The sequence below is a fragment of the Pagrus major genome, chromosome 16 (assembly GCF_040436345.1).
Source record: "Pagrus major chromosome 16, Pma_NU_1.0".
Classification (NCBI taxonomy): Eukaryota; Metazoa; Chordata; class Actinopteri; order Spariformes; family Sparidae; genus Pagrus; species Pagrus major.
The window spans coordinates 21,345,009-21,364,728 of NC_133230.1; the positions used below are offsets into that span (position 1 = coordinate 21,345,009).

The 19,720-nt window shown below is 43.5% G+C and overlaps 1 protein-coding gene across 1 annotated transcript in view; it reads left to right on the forward strand.

The window, feature by feature from the left end:
* Positions 1-2,340: 2,340 nt before the first annotated feature.
* The window catches only part of LOC141010733 (fibroblast growth factor receptor-like 1), a 28,479-nt gene continuing 11,099 nt past the window's right edge, over positions 2,341-19,720 (forward strand). The window contains exons 1-3 of the mRNA XM_073483818.1: positions 2,341-2,543; positions 3,295-3,385; positions 19,410-19,682. Of these exons, the coding sequence (XP_073339919.1) occupies positions 3,307-3,385; positions 19,410-19,682 (352 nt within the window). The 5' untranslated portion in view covers positions 2,341-2,543; positions 3,295-3,306. The remainder of the gene's footprint in view (positions 2,544-3,294; positions 3,386-19,409; positions 19,683-19,720) is intronic.

Consider the following 19,720-nt stretch of genomic DNA (forward strand, 5'->3'; position numbering starts at 1 on the left):
TGGATTGACTTTTTCTCAACTTACTCTCCTTTTTAGGCAAATAAGCAGAAAATGCCTGGCCCTGCTCCTTTAAATTGTAATGTCATACTGATGTACAGCTCTACAGGCTGTGAGTTTAAGAACATGAACACTGAGATCGATGATAATTCTAATAGTTGAGTATCTTTCTTATTTGATTAATGACTAACTACATTCTCCAACGATGCTCATTTACAGTCAGGGGCTATTTTAGTTACTATTTGTCAGTGTTTCCTGCCACTTGAGTAGGAGGAGTGGGCCTACTCATCAGATGAGCAACACCATGCTTAGCTGAATCTCTGAGTTTTGTGGAGAGTTGGAGTGACGCACATTCAGAGCTTTAGATTTTTCCACAGTTAAAACGGGCACCACGATGATTTACACTTAAAGATCAGTTTACACGTCATGACTAACAACCCCAGCCTGTGAAGAGAGCCAAGATATTTCTGCTCTGAATTTTTGTTTTTATTCATCTCTTGGAAATGTCTCAGCTTTATGGGGAGGGTCCCCTGTAAATCGCTGGGATAACCTTACAGGCACCCACACATGAAGCTACATTAAGGAACATTTCCTACTTGTTCATGTTCACATCAATGGTAATTCTGGAATAGATGGGGCAACAGGGGCTGGCAAGCCAGGAGGAGCGGGAGGGGTAGAGGAAGTGATAATGGTACCTGAGATGCTGGAAACACTTGGTCGGGAGGAGGTGCTTTTCCCTGCAATGTTGCTGCTTCTGTTCACACTACAGCTATACAGGCATTTCCCTGAAATGTTCTCGAGAAGAGAAATTGTTGGAACAGTTTGCCCCTGAATATCGAACCCCTGCACCCATTAAAACATGGCCAAGCAGGGAGTATTCCTAAACATTTTAGGAATATCCTACATGTGTACACAGGGTATAAGAAAAATACAAGGGTACCCCCAACATACTGGTCCAGCACAAGAAAACATTTTGTCTCAAAGACACCAAGAATGAATTATATTACAGATAACTCCATCAGTTCCACCAGGTTTTTAAATGCAGTCAACTGGTCTAGCACTGGACAACACTGTTGGACTCATTATGGACAGTTTAAAAACAAAAGTCGATACAGCAGAACAGAGATATCACCTTTAATATTCCAGACATTCTTCTTTTCAAAACCTGGCGCCTACATTACCCACATTGCAACTTCACCACTGAGCGACATCACTAGAGTCAGTGTAACTGATATGCAGTAGTACTCCACAAAACCTGCAAATGCAATTTAATGTGTAAAACTGGTGGAGTTACCCTCGAAGAGAACTGGGATTGAACCATTTTGCATCTCAAGAAAACAATCCAATACAATAGGTGTTTTGTTTTGGCCCATGACCCACCATCAAGCTTCAGCTTTGGCCTTCTAAGGGAAACAATGTGGACATTCCAGCATGATGGGAAGTGTACGATAGGTGTACCACCTATTCTGAAGCTTGAGCCATACCAGAAGTCAGGATATCTCTGCTTTAAATCTAAACTTGCTAATGTCCTTCTCTTAGAAATATGTCAACTTTATGGGAATGTGACTACAAAATTACAGGATTTAACCGCCAGAGAAAAATACTGGAGCAGGACAGAAAAGCGTTTTGCCTCAAAGATCCCAAAAATTCCTGATGGCTATCTTACAGCTATCAGTACTGGATTAGAGGGGGGACACAGCTGGACAGCTATGAGTGAATAGGTAAACTCCGCATTGTGATAGTAACTGAGCCGGTCAACATAGGGACCGCTAGGTGGCAGCACTAGTTCATGGTGTGGCATTAAAATAGTATTTATCAGCCACAGCAGCGGGAGATACATGTCTGAACTATATGTATTTAAATGTATTTATCCTGACATATAGAAAATAATGTATTCAAGAGGAAGCTTCAGTCGCAACTTCTGCAGATAATTCTTTATTAATATTAATATTAATATTAATAATAATAATGTGGGGATGTTAGTCTGTGATGCCCATCAATAAGTTTGTTCAAAGTTATTAATCTCATATAAAGTAGGCGGCTTGTATAAAACCCCTAAAACCACACGGACTCAACTTTGCAGCGATATTAGTGTGGTGTCTTGATTTCAGCTCCGCAGCTGTTACAGAGGTGAGATGAAGGCTTTGTGATGAAGAGGCTGCTGCGGGTGGGATAAAGAGTTAAACGTGTCCGGCCTCTGCAGCCTCTGATTGGCCCGCAGCTGCAGCTCCGGGGACGGACAACAAGTCTCCGCTCCGTGCGCACTGTGGAAAAGTCACTTTGTGGACGAAGCGGACTACACAGACCGGACTGGAGTTTTACTAAATGAGTTTCTGGGACGTTTTGATTCGTGAAGGAGTCCAGTTTTATTACTACAGCCTCGAGTCTGTTATTTTATCTCAGAGACGAGGGCGCGCTGGTCCGTTAGAGGTCGGTGAAAAGTCGACCACTGACACTTTTGATTCATGGACTCAACACGGACTTTAGCTGAGAACACTTCTGTCAAGAGGCTGCTATAAGGTTGACTTCATTCATTGAACATCCAGGTATGTTATCGACACATTTATATTGGCATTTCCCTCCATTTTTTGTTTTAAGCGTCCCTGTTTATAAGCATCCTTTCACAAGCTGCAAGTGAACGCATCAGTCACATTTTACTGTAACAGTTAGGCACCAGAGTTAAATTAGGTGCAACAGACGTTTTCAGACAAAGTCTACGGTTCAAAACCTCGTTTAGCTTTCTGAATATGTACTTAATTATGTCTTATTACACTTTTTAAACTTTAACAGAGCCCTACAAGACCCCAACATAAAGCCCCAGGCAGACCCCGACCCTGAGTGTCTGACTGTACTTTGACTCTGAAAAATCACTCTCTCTCGTCATGTGATACAAATTTATTGTTAATGTCTTGCTATGGAATTTATATATAGATTTTATTTTAATCTGACATTAAACATACTTAATTTGGGTTCATTTAGACCCCAAAGACCTCCCAGAGTGTCCCAGGAGTCTAGTTTGATAACCATTGAGGTCATCGCAGCTAAATACTTTGTCCAACTAGGAAAACTCTTTAACTGACTTTAAAACTTCATTTTAAATTAATATTACAACCATTAACATTATGCATCACATATCTCATATAACATATTATATTTTATATAGGAAAGTTGTTTTTTTTAATAATAGCATGTGAAATTGAACCATAAAGACGTATTTTTCTAAATCCTGTGATAGCTCTATTATTGTCCATGGATTGGTGTCTACACTGTGTGTAACTGTCACCATGTGTCTTTCAGATTCAGAGGAACATGAAGATGGACAGTATGGGCATCCTGAAGATTGTGCTGCTCGTCTTCGAGGCTGTTTTACTGACTGACTGTGCAAGAGGTCAGAGCCGTTTCATAAACCTTTCTTTCTAACTAATACTGTGTTTTTGAACCCGGACGCTGACACCAGATCATTTAAACTCAAGCTGACTGGCTGGTTTCTTGTGAGCATTAAGAAAGTCTCGGTTGGCTCCTAACGTTTCTTTCGCGCCGAGAAGTAAGAGACGGAAAACTAAGAAGTTAAAAATCTCTAAACGGAGCCCAAAATCAACACGGGGCAGGGGCAGAGTGAGAGAGGGAGAGCCAACCCCTACCCCCAGTTTGTGTGTGTTTCAGTCATGGCCGTGAATATGTGTGTGTGTGTGTGTGTGTGTGGACATTCACTGCAGCTAAACCAAACAAACATCATCCATCAGCTTCCCAGGGTGAAAGAACACAAGTCAGTGTAAGAGTCCAGCTCTCCTGTGGCTGGCCAAGAGACTGTCTCACATCAGCCTGAGTGTGTGTGTGTGCGCGTGCGTGAGTAGAAAGTGGGAGACCTCAGTCTGACCACAATTCACTGAAGAATTTATTGTGCCAGTATCAATACTTTGCTTTATAAAGACAACTTGCAGTGAGCTTGTCAACAGGTCATGAATAAACTGTCGAGGCAATTTCAATGATTTCATCCACCATCACTGACTACTGAACCATGTCTGATGCAATCCAGTGCTGTGAGTCAAAGACCCACCGGGGCAAAACTTGAAACCATGCTCTGGATTTAATGAGAGAAATCTGAAAGCCAGACACATTTCCCCGGAAGACCTTGCACTGGCAAAACAAGCAGGCTCCATAGCGCTCTCTTTATTCTCCAGCTCAGCGTGGAAGTGAATTAAAGAGGCGTCTGATAGGTACAATACCTGCATGTGGCTATCAGGGCTCGAGGTAGAAGGGGGCTGGCGGCAGTTTAGAGGGGGAGATTAGATCTGTGGGTCTGCAGACAATGCCTCATTCACAGCGTGGCAGCCGTGCCTTCACGGCACGACTAAACCAAAAGTAAACAAGACGTTGAGGCTAAATAAGATTAGACAGGCAATTTTGTATGTTTATAGATTAACAGATGTCAGTGAAGGAGAATGGGATGGTGGAGAGTGGAGGTCCAGTGGGTCTGAAATGATTTAATGTCAAGAGGAAGAATTTACAGGCTTTTGAAAAAAAAAAAAGATATTCTCTGAAAGTGATAACAGATGCACAGGCAGATAGACAAATCAGCAGATATGTAGCTGGCAGGCGGCGTGAATGAAATGATTTTGAATGATGCTTGACAATGTGTGAAGTGCAAATATCCCTCAGTTCTCTCAGCAGAAGCAGCGATACAGTGAGTTCTGTGTTACGGTCCAAAAACGCAACAGCTTGACTTTGACATCCTGTGAAATACAGTTGGGAGGTTTTGACTCGAAGCGTGTGCTTTTATAGTGAAGCCAAGGCCAGAAAAAGCTGTAAAACTGTCCCTGTAAAATTTAACAATGTATGATGACATCTTTGACAAATGTAAATTAAATTATAAAGGACAGGCAGCCTTTAACTTATGTGTGAAACAGTAGAAAGCACACTGGAAGTGTTACTTTACTGCTGTTATGTCAAACAATGCACCTGAGAAGACAGTGAGTTTGGGTGAATGATTTCAAGCCTGTTGCTGTCAGTCATCAGGGGACATCTGACCCTGGATCCCCTGCCCTTGTGCCACACACAAACACACACACACACAGGCACATATGGACCCTCCCTCACTCTTTCCACTGCTACGACTTTGCGACTGGCCAAGCAAGAATTATTTCTTAAGACCCCCCCCCTTAGGAACCCCTCACTTCCTCCGTCCCAGCGCCTTCTTTCCTCCCCCCCCCCTGGTGCTCCGCCACCCCCAGCAGCTGGAGGAGGTGCTCAGTGATGTGTCCCAGCAGAGCCTCTAATGTGGTGACAGGCCCGGGGACCACTGGGCTCCACTAACTGTGGAATGCAGCAGCCTGGACATATGGATCTGCAGAAATGCACCCTGGGAGAAACAGCGAGGCACCAGGTGTCTCCGCTATGCACCAGGACTAGCTAACAATGAACACACATACGCTGAATTGTACTGTTTGGATGCATTTTAATTAGAAACAGGCTACAGATACAGTTTTGTCCTTTTGGGCATGTATGTGACTCCACTTTGCACATGTTTGCTTCACCATCTGGTGAAGTTTAGAGCATGCAAACTGCTCTGCAACCCTGTTGGAAAATATACATTTTATAGCAGAGTTACATCATGGTTTCATAACAAGAAGGTACTATGAGATAAATTGTATGCCAAGGGCTTTTAAAATCACAAGGCTATTTGGCTCCCAGACAGTTTTCCATTTCCTTTAACTGTAATGAGGCTAGTTTCTCAGTAACCAAATGCCCCAAAGTCCTCTTATTTTTTAAAAAGCTCCTGAATAGTAAGAAGGTGTAACAGTGGTGTTCTGGCCCGTGGGCCAAGCTGGTGAGACTTGGGGGGGAAGAAAAGGAGAAAGAATTGTGATGAAAAAGCTCGACTGTGCTGCTTTTCCCAAGTCACACTTAAATGCTCCATTTAGGTGCCTGAAATAAAATCAGCTTCATGTTACGTTTTGTTTTCCAGCCCACACCAAACAGTGGAACTCAGGGGAAGTGAAACATTTCTAGTCTTCTGCTACAGCTCTAATCTGGCCGACCATTCAGTGCATCACCAACACTGCCTGCCACCCTTCTGACACATGTCCCCCTTCTTTTTTCCCTGCTTCTCTGTGCATTTCCTCCCCTTTATTAGCAGTGTAAAGTTGAAGGAAGTGAGTTAAGTTAATGTGCTGTCGTTAAAACAAGGCATGAGCTGACCTTTACTCCCACCCAGCCTTTCTCAACTCTCCGTAGCCCCTATTTACTGAGTCTAGGAGAACAATTGATGGATTATTTGGAGTGGCGGTCCCCCATGTTGGACAGAGCCGCAGTGATTTATTTTAAACACTCCTCATCCCTGTAGACTGGACTTATTTGCCATATATTAGAGCTCGCAGTAGATGGGGGACTCTTTTTACTGAGGCGCTGCCGTTTAGAGGTGCGTGAGAAGAAGTTACGAGAGCGAGAGAGGCTGCTTTCGTGCGTCTGAATATATGCATGTGTTTTATTAAGCAGGCTGAAATTACCCTGAGAAAAGTCATGATAATGAGACATCCAAGAAGCACAGAGCAATTTGGAAAACCTCAGAGGTACACCAACAACTATTCCCACTCCGCCTCCTTCCTTCCAAACCAGGTGGAAATAATATTCCTGCTGCTATGATCCCTCTGTTTCTATCACGGAAATAATGTTAGCACCCCTATAGCAATCCGTGTTCCTCATCTATCAGCACACAGTGCTGACCCTGTCAGCTCAGGAGGAAACATTCGGTGAGAGGAATGTGTCAGACTTCACCCCTGTGAGGGGAAAGAAAGGGAAGGGCTGTAGCTGTGATAAGTAGTCATAATGGAGGTCAGTTGGTGTTTACTTTAGCAGGGTCATATAATCCCTGTGAGCAACACTCACCTCATTGACTGACTTTAATGGCCACTTCATTTAGCATTCATGTGGAATTTCAACAAGGCATTGTCTGCGTTCAATATTTGTCACTTTCAGCTGTATGCTAATGCAGGAGACTTTCTTTTTGTTTTATTTAAAAAAAAAAGTCTTATTGAATCGTACCAAAGTCTCTGCGTGTGTACAATGCTCATTAGTTTTGTTTGGGCAGTTGGCTCCGGGAGTGTTTTCAGACCACACACACTCTTCCTGCTGGCTGAATGAATTTGGGTTCAGTTAAATAGGATTCCTGTTGCTCCCGTTAACCTTCACAAAACCCATGTGGCTGCTCACAAAGTGCACACGGAGGTGCCAGACTGTCACCATTCAGATGATAATCAACTTTATGCGCTTCCCTGGTCTGACTCGCGGGATTTAACAGATTTTTATTTAATTGGCAGCTGTTTGGTGTTAAATAAGCATCTGATGACACAGGACACTGTTTAGACTCCACACTTCAGGCTGCTGTGTTACACCCTTGGCCCAGAGAAAGAGTGGACTGGAAGCGAGCCTGTAGGAGGGGGTGAGGGTCCACCTCGCTGGGACCTTACAAGTGACCTTACAATAACATTTCAGCTCCACAGTGGGAAGTGTTTGTCTTGCGCAACCCCTCTTTCTCAGCCTCCTTCAGTTCTCCAGTCCCGCTCTGCTTTCTCTTTTTCTTTTGAGGAGCCAAGTCGTGGAGAGGGACACCCCCACCTCCTCCTCCTCCTCCTCCTCCTCCTCCTATTTTCTCCTGTATCATGCTCCTCCTCTTAGTTTTGTTCTCCACAGATGTTCACTCAGTCACTTTAGGAAGTGAAATGATGACATTCCAATTGCTCTCCTCTTTCACCTCTCAACTGGAGAAGACGGTTTTGTTTCCCTGAGATTTCAACTTGTAGATTTATGAGTCGGTCCGTGAGTCTGCATCCAGCTGCAGCCAGGAGGGGCAGAGATTAGAAGACCAAAAGTGTATTTTTCAAGGGTGATATAATCATTTTGGTTTGGAGCTAAAAACTGATAGCTGAATAATTGGTTGATAATCCTCCTCCGCCCTACGAAAACAAATTTGACACTGTCGGAAATTAATCTTTGACTGTATAATAAACAAGATAATTGTTGCGCTGAACATCTTTTTTTGTTTTTGTGAGACCTTGTTTTGATTAGGAAGTTTCATATTTTGCTGTTGTTGCTGTTTTTCATTGTTCTCGTCTGTTGTCGCAGTTTAGCCTCACAGACTTTCAGCGTCCACTTAATATGAATTTACCTATTTATGTGAACTATTTGGTGTACCTTTTACGCTTGTTACAGTGTATAATATTTTTGCTCCTGTTGCTCCATGTTATATATGGGATGTTCGCTTTCATATAGGGAATATGTATTTGTTATTAATCTTGGGAATGTAATTGTTTGCAGGCTTGCAGCCACTCTCTATTTAAGACGGCTTCTCAATTGAAAAAAATGATTTGCCTGATGAAGGTCTTGTACCAAAACATCAAATTTGACAGTGTGCGGGAGTTTGCTTGCAACTTTTGCACTGAATATGTAACTCAAAGTAATAGATACCTCAATCATATATAAATCAGTGATATACAGTATGTCCCTGCGAAACGTCTCTCCCATTTTTCTTACTTCTCTCTGCTCATCTCCATTTCCTCTGGCATTGACTCCTTGTGGCATCCCTCTCCTCGGTATTGAGCTACCTTTGTGAAGAAACCTACAAAATCTGTGCCATGACAGCCTTTTGTTGTCTCAAGAAAACATCTGTACTGTGTTTATGTGATGGTGGCCTTCAGGATTTTTCTGAGCAGGTTTGGACAAGTTCAACGGTTGTCACTGAGATGTTAGTGAATAAAAGGCTGATTTAGTCTGCAGAAACATTATCTGGCCCATCTTACTGTATGTACTTGCCACAACCTGCTTGAGTCTTTGCTCTTGTAGCCTCATCCTGACTTATCAGAAAACCGAATCAGGCTGCCAGGAGGTACCTGTTGCATATAACATGATAACGAGTGTCCTCTCTTGTTTTTTCTTTTTATTCCTCTGTGCCATCAAGTCTTTCATTGTTTTCCTCTGTTTATGATTTTGGGAAGCAATTTGGTGCCAGTCAGCTCTGTAATCTCATATCAGACATCGATGCCTTGCTTTAAAAATTTCGCTGTCTTTGTTGTTGCTCCACCTTCTCCTCTCAGGGTTTCATTAAAAATCACTTGCTGTCCTGAGACACAAACACACACACACACACTAACCCTGCCGTCCTGCAGTCAAAAGGTTGATTGAAAGTTATGGTGGTGGCAACAGCGATGGCTGGCTGAGCCTGAAGAAAGCCGAGCCAGGGGACAGCTGGGATAACAAGCTCTGAATGAGGCCTCTGCTGCCTACGACACACACCCCCGGACCCTCCTTCCAGTTTCTTCCATCCTCCCCTCCTCAACCCCCCCTGTCTTTCAGTTCACCTCCGATGAGCTTCAATGAGACCCCACATGGCTTTGTGGCTTTTTTGCTTCCACTTTGTTTTTCATTAGCGATTCTTTTGAGCGACCTCGGAAATTCTATGCGCATTGTCCCCATTGATTGAGGTTATAAAGAGTCTGGTCAGGGCGATTGCTTGTCACAGTACGTCAAAAAAGGAGTTTTCATTGCGAGGGTATAGGCTGTCATGATGGAATTTGTTTGCACCCATTTCCAGCAGCAGCAGCAGTCTCTCTCAGCACTGGGGATGAAGTGAGGAGGCGAAGAGGCCCTGATTTTTCATTCCGGGGACCTCTGTAATGAATGGAAAAATATGTCCCCGCTTTGACTTGAAGAGTGGAACGGGACAAGGGAGGAAAAATCATTTCAGGAGCAAAGTATAATCTGTCATATTTTATAGCAGGGCTACTGCTATCCCAGACTGCACCATGCAGTGAAACTGATTTGATTTCCTCATGCACTGGGATGTGAGTTTGGGCCTTGGATCAGCCCCCAAGCCTGGATGTACTTGGAGTTAGAGGCTTGGCAGATGGCGGCAGTGCACCAGTCATAGTTATTCTGTGTCTACATTGAATATTAGCTAAAGTGACTGGTCTTTTTATATATTTTTAGCCATTTTAGCCATGCTAGCAGCCTTATTACTCCAGGGATGGCAATGTAAGGCTTGTCTGTTGATCAGTCGGTCCACCAGACTGAAATATCTCCACAACTATCAGATGTATTTCCAGGAAGTTTTGTACAGACATTCAAGATTTCTTGTGGATTTGGTTATCCTCTGACTTTTTCTGTGATGCCACATAGATAATGTACTATAGATGGGTTGCCATGATAGTTGGTACAGATATTCAAGGTCCCAAGAAGATGAATTGGTGAGATTTTTAGCATTTTGATGTTAGCGTTTACCTGAAAGCACCACTGTGCCAAAGTATAGCCTCAAAGAGCCACTAGCATGGCTTGAGACTCTTAATCACGTTTACTGTTTTTTAAGGCATTATTACATTTACTGGATAGTTGGCAGTCTATTCTGGTCATCAGCTGCCTGTTCCTGTGCAGGTCACCTTGATAAAAGGACCGTATAGCTCAGTGCAGACAGTTGATGAACAAAGAGAGAGTCAGCCAGACTGGCGGATAGAGATGGATAGAGGGTAGTGACCTTTTTACAGCCGAGGAGTAAGGTGAACTGGGAAAGCACTGAACAAATTGTCACTGTGAAAGGGCGAGTACCACATCGTAATGACAGGCTCAACAGCTCCACGATGACAGATTGATTTCAGACAATATTCCTGGATTGTCAAGAGGCCCCATTGCTGTCAGTGAGAGCTTTGCCAGTTTCTCCACCCCCTCCGTCTGTCTCGCCTTGCTTCTCCCCGCTCTGTCTCGTCTCTGTCTCACCCGCCGTTCTCTTTCCCTCACCCACTCCTCTGCTAGCCTCTCCCTCCCTCCTGCCCTGATCTGAATCGCTCCATTCTGCCCAAACACTCCTGCTACATCGCAGTCTGTCATTGGCCCTCTCCTGAAAAGACCTTGTTGACAAAGGCGCTGGTGTAAAGCGCTTCCCAGTGTCATGGAGATTGGCTGATCCTCTGACTGTATGCCGGTGTAGGGTTCCTGGAGACGGAGAAATGAGGGGAACTCAGTGCCAGGCTTGGCCATCATCATCATCATCATCATCACGCAGATGTGACCACAACACACACTGGTCTGCCAGTGACAGCATGTCTGGCTCAAAACGGTCTTGTTTACAGCCTCTGTGCTTCTCTGCCAGTCAGTTGAACATCAGACCAACTCAGAGTGATGGTGGCTCGACTTAATAAGACATCTGTATCTCATTCAGCACCTCCAGACTGGACTCTGACTGTGTTAACTGTACACAATGAGCCAAACACAGGTCAGATGATTATTTGTTTCCCACTGTGGAATGCAGGAAGGTAGAAAGGGGAGGCATGCAGGGAGTGGCAGGATGCACCTCGCTGTTGACTGATGGAGGCCGTGAAACAACATAAACAGGGTTTTTGTTATGTGTAGACGATGTTGTCCTGTTGTCATCTGTTGCATATGTACAGTTAATGGATAGAGGACCTATACTTTATTAGTACCAACTAAAAACAATATTGTGCTGACAAGTATCTGTCCATAGACTGACAGACAAACATATAGTACTCAAAACTGCTTCTCTGGTATTTCCTGCTACAATCGGTGTCTCCAGGACCACATTTTGTCATCACACCACGCACACAGGCTCACAAGGAGAAAACAATACCAGCCACGCTGTCTTGGCCGGTTACAATGTCTTACTTGTGACCTCTAATCACAGTTTATGGTTTAAGTTTGGACATGAGTTGTGTGCAATTCAACCAAAGAGGGAATTTTCCCTCTCAAATCATATTATTTGGGGGATTTGTACAGGCCTGAAGACGTATATTCAGTATTTTACAAGAAAAAGGTAACAAATCTGAGAAAAGTCATAAAAAAGTTTTTAATGTGCGTTTTTGTTCCCCCTGTTAGAGTATGTGGTTAAATACAAGTCTAAAGTAAGGGATTTAATCTTTAACTCCTTCTAAACTTTCATATCTGTGTGTGTTTATCAGAGACAACAGGAGACAATACACAGGCGGTCCGCAGCAGCCAAACATGTGTGAGCGTTCACACAATGTCCCTCTCCGTGCCAAGTGGTCGGCCCATCTCCAAACATATTAGACAGACAGTAATAAACAGGTGCTTGTTGGTGCCCTGCTCTGTATTGGAGAAAGAGAGAGCGGTCTGTTTGAGTGTGTCATGTGGCTGAGGCTGAGCCCGGGCCAGGGAGTGGGGTGTGAGATTGTTGGGATTCCTGGTTACTGCCGCCTGGGCCCACCTAATCCCCCTTCACTCCCCCATGCAGCCCTTCTCTCCTTATGAGCTGTGTGTTAAAGGAGGCCTCACTGCCATCTTAGCCTCTGCTCCCTGCCACTCTCTAAATCAACCCTCCTCTCTTTAACACTCACCCTACTTCTCTCTCCCTGGCTTGTTTTTTTTTTCTCTCCTCTGACCCCTCTTTCTCTGTCTCTGTCTGTCACTCTTTCTGGCCTTTCTCTCCCTTCCCAGCCTCCCTGCTGTTGCCTCTCCCCTGATAAGTGGCCCTAAGCACACACTCAGCCCCTGTGTGTGCACCGGGCCTTAGCCTAATGGAGTGTGATAAAGCGACTAGAGTGCCACTCACTGTGCGCTCTTTAGGACCACTGAATTACTGAGTCACATCTGCATGAAAAGTTACGCTACTGAATTAGTATAGAATAACTGCATGTTGGACTTTCATGTGTTTTTGGAAACTTGAACTGATATTTTATGATTGAAAAGTCAGTCATCAGTGCCTTCATAACATTTGACCGGTTGCATACCAAATTAAAACATTTTCTCTATGATTTTAGTTATTTTAGTTCTTTTATGGCATTTTTATCAAGAGGATAGAGAAAAAGGATGGGGATCACACCTGCCGCAACACCCGTCAACAAGTTCATGTTCAGACAGACATATGAACTACTCAAAACTGCCTCTTCGTTAGTTCCCACTACATTAGGTGTCTCCAGGACCACATTTTGCCATGATGACACACACACAGACTCACAAGGAGAAAGCATTAGCATCAGATGCTGTCACGGCTGGTAAAATGAACAAAATAAAATGAGAGACAAATCTCCCTCGGGACAAATAAATGAATCTTGAATGAGAAGAAGAATGAGCCAAGTCTTGACAAGTCTAGATGTCAATAACGTACTGGCATGTACCAGAATGATTTCTTTCAGCAGAGAAAAGAATGCTCCTAAAAGTTAATATTAATAACCCAAAATAGTGACTTTCAACTTTCAACAGAATATACCCAACTCTCTTTACAGTGGTAGACCAGGTCAGACATCGGAAAAGCAGGTTATAAACTGTTCCAGTAATAAGACAGCATGGCCACTCCAAAAACATTATATGAAAGGCCTCTATTAATTCAAGTTCAGGACTTTCCATAAGGACTGCGTACCTTTCCTGGCTTGTGGAAGTATGGAAAAGTATGGAGCCCTATGGATAATCCTTAGACTGAATTAAAAGGGACTTGTTATATAATCAAAGTATCAATCAACTATAAAACAGGATTTCTCCCAGGAAATTGTCGGCTGAGGCAGTAAGCCACTGGGATCCTGATGTAACTTGTCTTGTGATCAATTTAGTTTGACAGCCTAAACAACAGCCACACTTACTAAGTAAATTGCATTTGCTTTTTCCTGAAGGTTAGTTTTTATTCTATTTAGAAATGCAACAACATCGGCCTGATTTATTGACAAACAAACAAATGCTTATGTCAAACTGGATCTTTGTGCCACTGCAGCTACACATGACAGTTGTAAGGAGTCTACAAAAACACACACACGCTGCTTTTCTCCGACACAGGCAGCTGGTGCTGGGGGAGAAGGCAGTCAAGTTTAATGAAATATAGCAGCTTAAAGTTCAAAGGCTCCACAGTAGGGCCTGTTAAGGGTAGGCCGCGTGATGGAGATGTTTCCAGAAGCTTTATGACGCTGGAGTAATTTCTCTCTGTTTCTTTCCTGTTCTTTTGATGAGGGGGTCGGCAGGAGCCCGTTGTTCTGGAGCCATTAGCTGTGTTCTTCCAGTGATTCTGCTTTAATCAGATAGATCGACTGGAGCATCTTATTCTCTTTACCTCTTTCTCTTTATTCCACCCCCTCCTGCTTTTTTCTCTAGTCCCTCATGTCACCCAATAGCTCCTCCTGTACCATTCCCACCACAGAAGCAGTTGCTATTCAGCCCACATCAGATGGTGCCGAAGAAAGAGCCATTGTCCCGGCTGGTCTTACCGCACTCTTATCTATTGATTGGAAAGCCGAGAGGAGAAAATAACGGGTATTGATTACCACACTGGGTGAAGTTGCTGGGCAGGACGTCTGGAGGGGTAAGAAAAGACGGCATTCTTCACCCTCCGCTGCCCCGCTGCTGTCAGAACAGCCTCTACGGCCACTCCACATATCCAGTCCCCTTTCACCTCTCCTCCCTCCCCTCACCTCACCTCCTTTCTTGAATTGCCAAGGTGGCTCTCCCCCTTCTCTTTCTCGCTGTTTTATGCCGATTTTTATCTCCGCTTGTGAAATGTATAGCCGAGCGCAGCAGCAGGCTCTGCACAGAAGCTCCGGCCTTTCACACACTCCCCGAGCTGCGGTGTCTGCCTCACCTTTCGCCTTCACCCAGCCCCTTCGATCTCAAGTAAAGTCACTGGCTCTGGATTTTGTTTCTAGCTTTCATGTTTTTTTGTGCATTTCTTTCTACCCTCTCATCCCCCCTTGAACTCAACTTACTTTTCCCTTCCATTTTGTTATGTTTTTTTTATTATACAAGTGCTGAGGTTTTAAGAGGTGCATGATAAGAGTATTTCCCCTGAAGCACAGGCTCCATTAAACTTCCTCTCTTATGTTCGAGGTTCGTCTGCTGTTGTACGGTCTGCTGAGCTAACACAGTGCTGCTGAGTAGGAGGATGCATTCTCTTGCTTCTATCTGTCTCTTATCCTTATATAAATACTGCATATTGAAGACACATTCACTCAGATCTGTGTTTATCTTAGTAATGAGTCACTTCAGTCTGGCAGTCTGCAAAAGCCTTTCTATGCACAAGAAATTCTTGCAGTTGGCTGGAGATTAAGGACTAAATCCTTTTTATAAGAAGATGTTTACAGTGTTGTTTGAATAACTATATCCTCTATTGGGCAGACAGTGTTGCGTGCATTATCGAGTTGTTCTCATTGCGGTTGGTTTAGTTCCAGGTGTTCGCTATTGAAGCGGCTGTCAGCAGCCAAGCCAACCTTTTATTGACGTGTTTGCAATGGATAGAAAGACCAAAACACTTTGTATGGGAGGAAAAATGCATGCATACATCATTACAAATCCACAGGTGTTTTGTAAAAGAGAAAATAAACGAGGAGAGATGTACCAGCACATCTGAACATTGCTCAAATCTGGCAGCCTTTGGAGTTTGTGTTTTTTTTTTTCTGTGTTCTTCTTTCCTAACATACCTTCCTCCGTGGATGCCTGCATGTCAGATCAACAGGTCATTAACCCGCTCACAAGGTTTCGTGAAAGTGGCTATATTTAGTCTGAATCACAAGAATGCCCCTTATTGAATGTGCCCCTTTCTCTTAAAATAATCCATCACCAAATTGAGCAAAGAAAAACAGAGCTAATTCTGAGAGTCGCCAGGCCTCCTCCTCCTCCTCTTCCTGTGCTATGAAAGATTCCATTCACACATGGGGCTCGGCTATAATAAGGAGCGCCGTACCAACGCTGCAATACGGGAAAGCCCATATGGTCATGTGTATCATTTTCCATTTAGAGAGCAGCTAACAATTCGAACAATTTGAGTAAACACTCAGGAGTTTGACATAAATCTGGCTGATTCCCATTCATCACAGCCTCCGCAGAGGACCATAATGCTTAGTTCAGCAACCCGGAGAGCGCCTCAGATGACTGGAGCTCAGACAGCAGAGAAAAGAGCAGCTATAGTGCATTTTACTTCCAGTCATCATGAACTATGTATCTTACAATCAAGCAGATAAGAAAATAATTTCCCTTTTCTCAGTGTTAGACTTTTTTTTTAACAGCGGGCTGCTGTGTGGTAGTTTCAAAGCTTTCAACTCCAAGGTTAAGAGAACCTGTCCTTGAGAGGGAGGAGGCGGAGGAGGTGGAGGAGGAGAGTCCCTATTGAAGAAAGGATGGTGGTCATGCACACAGCACAGATACATTTTAAGTTATTCAGACAATGTCCTTGATTTCAACACTTCTTCATGCCTTATTTTTCAAAAGGACTTCAAAAGGGGTTTTTTTAAGAGCGGAGATGGAGGGAGGAAATCATTTGTTGCACATTCCTCACACTTGGAGCAACAGCCAAAGCTTTTTAGTTTATTAAGCCAAAAAGCTCAGGAGCTGGAGTTTTCTTTAATAAGGTTCAAGATCACATAGACCTTTATCACCATTGAAGTAGTAGTTTGGGAAATGTGGTTATTTGATTTTTGTTTGTTTTTGCAGAGTTGGCATGATGAGATACCACCCTTATATTCATATGGTATATATAAGGCTACAGTCAGCAGTCGGTTAACTTAGCTTACTCACCAAAGGGGCCAATATGTTCGGTGCTTGTTGGATTGGTCAAATAGCTTCTTCTTTTCTCTAGCTCTTTTTTCATTCTTAATACACCACTCTGTCCACACTATGAATGCTTTTAGGAGAAAGGCCAATTTTTACCTTCAAAGCTCAGTAATTGACACATTGTATCTTGTCTTTTTTAATCTGTTCAGAAATTATTTTTAAAATATTTCATTGTGGTTTTTTCGGGCTGGAGGTTGGGTTTTGTTACCTTTGGACAAAGTTGCTGTCCAGCTAGCTGTTTCTCCCAGTTTCCAGTCTTTTTGCTCAGCTAAGCTAGCCAGCTGCTGGCTGTGGCCTTATGTTTAGCATACACATACAAAAGTGGTATCAATCTTCTCATCTAACTCTCTGCAAGAAAGCGACAAATCCTATTTTCATTTAAATCATGAACATAAACAGTCACATGGCACGATGAAAAAAGCCTCTTTAAGGACATGACAGTCTCCTAAACTTAGGGAATCTAGCCAAAGATTCATTGCACCACCAGGATAGAGTTATCTGATCATATAAACAAAAAAATAAATCCTAAATCTAATGAAAACTTTTGTAGTAAGAAGCTTTAAAAGCCAAATTCCTAGGTTGAGTGGTTAAGTTTTTGCAGTACACCATTGTAAACTTTTACGAATGGAAAAGAGCATTCACTTATTCTTGTCTTGTTTTATTTCCTTGTGAAGAATATAACTCTCAAGAAATGTCCTTCCAGCTTCCAGAAAATCTTTGTTTGACAGAATATCTGTGCTGGGTCAATGTGTTTTGACACTTTCCTTCAGCTGAACCTTTGACATGAATCAGGCCTTGTTTTTGTATGTCAGTCCCCTCCGTTAATCCAGAAAGAACACATGGTTGAGTGGCTTGCAGGACCATAAGTCAGAAGAGATAACTGAAGCGTATTTGTTCAAGATTTGGCAGAAATGTGTTTATGTTTTTTCAGGGCAGTTCAGTCTTTTGGGATCAACTCGGTCCATGTGAGCTCCTGCAGCACCAAGCCAAGCTGTGACCTGTTTGTGGTCCTACAGCAGAGTCCGCAGAGTAAGAAACTGAACAGTGAATGCCTCTGTTCTGCCTTTCCTGGTAGCAGAGGAGTGAGATATGTGGGCCAGCTGACAACAGCCAAAAAGACTGCGGTCGCGTTTTCTCCACAGACATAAACAATGACACTTCCAATTTCCTGTGCATGCTGTGGACCAGGGAAGGCCATCCACAGAGAGGAAGGAAAACTCTGAGTGAGTGAGTGAGTGTGTGTGTGTGTGTGTGTGTGTGTGTGTGTGTGTGTGTGTGTGTGTGTGTTCATGCATGGCGGAGAAAAGACGTGGAAACAGAAAGGAAGTCATTGGTTTTACACTCACAAGTTTTTTTCCGCTGAGTTTTGTGGCGTTACTTATAAACTTTTAAGTAAGCCCTGTTTTTTTAGCATCGAGGTCACCAGCCCAACAGTCCAGATGTTGTACCTGCAGCTGAGATACATCTGTTTGCAACATGATGGATAAATCAGCCAGATGGTGTTACCTGTGTCACCTTCCCCCCACTGCAGCCCCATCAGTATAATGAACTTCTTGTTTACCATATGTGTGAAATGCACCAAAGGAATGTGACTATGTGTGTGCTTGAGCGTGTGTGTATGTGTTTGGGAGAGGCCATGTGTTCTTACCCTCCCCATTGTTTTTACTGCTACCAGACTGGCCATTTGTTCTGAGGCACAGACTGTTCTCTGTGTACTTTTGAGGGCTGTTGCAGCAGCTATAGGTTTTGGTTGCATTTCCTCCCCCTCTTGCGGTCCTGTTTCTCTCTGGTGTCAAGTCTGCGCAGTAATTTGGGATTTTGTTTAGTTTTGGGTGGGGAGGGGGTTAGTTGAACGCCTGGTGCTGTGCAAGCAGCGGCGCAGGCCTCCTAACACCATCACAGGGTGTTTCGGCCCGCTCCACTTCACCAGATCTGAGGGAGCAGACCTGAGCCAATTAAGAGCGGGGAGAACAGGCTGCTGTCCGTCTCGCTGCGGCCCGCCCCCCTCATCGCTTTGATCTCTTGCACGCTACGCAAAACCAGAGCCAGAACACTTTACCCTCTCTGTGCAGGCCATGGACGACAGGACTTGTCCAATTATTACAATCTGGTTTCAACGTTTCTGGGTAATCAGACAAAAAGATGACAAATTACTTCTATCTCATTCCATCTGCCCACATCCGAGCTGGTTTTAGAGCTGCTTTTAGTCAAGGAAACCAGGATTCAGATATTTTATTTGCTGATTCCAGTACACTTTACTTAGCAAAGCAGCCTAATTTGAAAATGTAAACGCATTAAAAAAATAAGAAAGAACTTGTTAGATATCCTTGTGTATCTAAATACAAAAACTTAAAATGTCTTAATACGTGAGGAGAGCTTCCACCAGTTTTCGTATTTCCAAATTTTGGAGACTTGAATGTATTGTGGTCAAGATCAGCAGTTCCCAAACTCAGGATAAGGACTCTTCAAAAAGCAGACAGTATGATTAACAGGGGAGGAAAGGAGAAAAATAATCATTCTTGACTTTGGAAACAGCTGTTGGCAAAGCTATCTCACCATAAGGTCCATTCAAAAAATTCAAAAATTTAAGTAGATGCTCAGATGAATTTCTATTTTTATAAGTGCCTTAAGGACATAGAAAAGCTGCTGAATGGAGTTTATTGTTGCTGTTTTGCCAACAAGAAGAAACATATTTCTTTGTTCAAATCTTTGCTCTTCTTCTACTTGTGAGTTTTGTTTGGTCACAATTGGAGCAGGAATGCAATATAAGAAATGTATTTTCTTTTGCAAAACCTTTTTTTTTTTTTTTTTTAACGTTTTAAAAAATGTGTTTCACAGAATTCTCCTTTACTATGTTTGTGTGTCCTCAGGACCTCCACGGGTGTCTGAGAAGGTTGTTCACAGACAGTCGGTCCGGCTCGGGAGTGCCATTAAGCTGCCGTGTCCAGTAGAAGGAGACCCTCCACCCCTCATTATGTGGACCAAAGATGGGCGCAACATCCACAGCGGCTGGATCCGTTTTCGAATCCTCCGCATGGGCCTGAAGATCAAGGAGGTGGAGCCAGACGACACAGGGACCTACATCTGTAAAGCCACCAACGGCTTTGGTAGCGTTAACATCAACTACACCCTCATCGTCATTGGTGAGTGGAGATGAAGTTTGTCTGTGTCACATTAGATA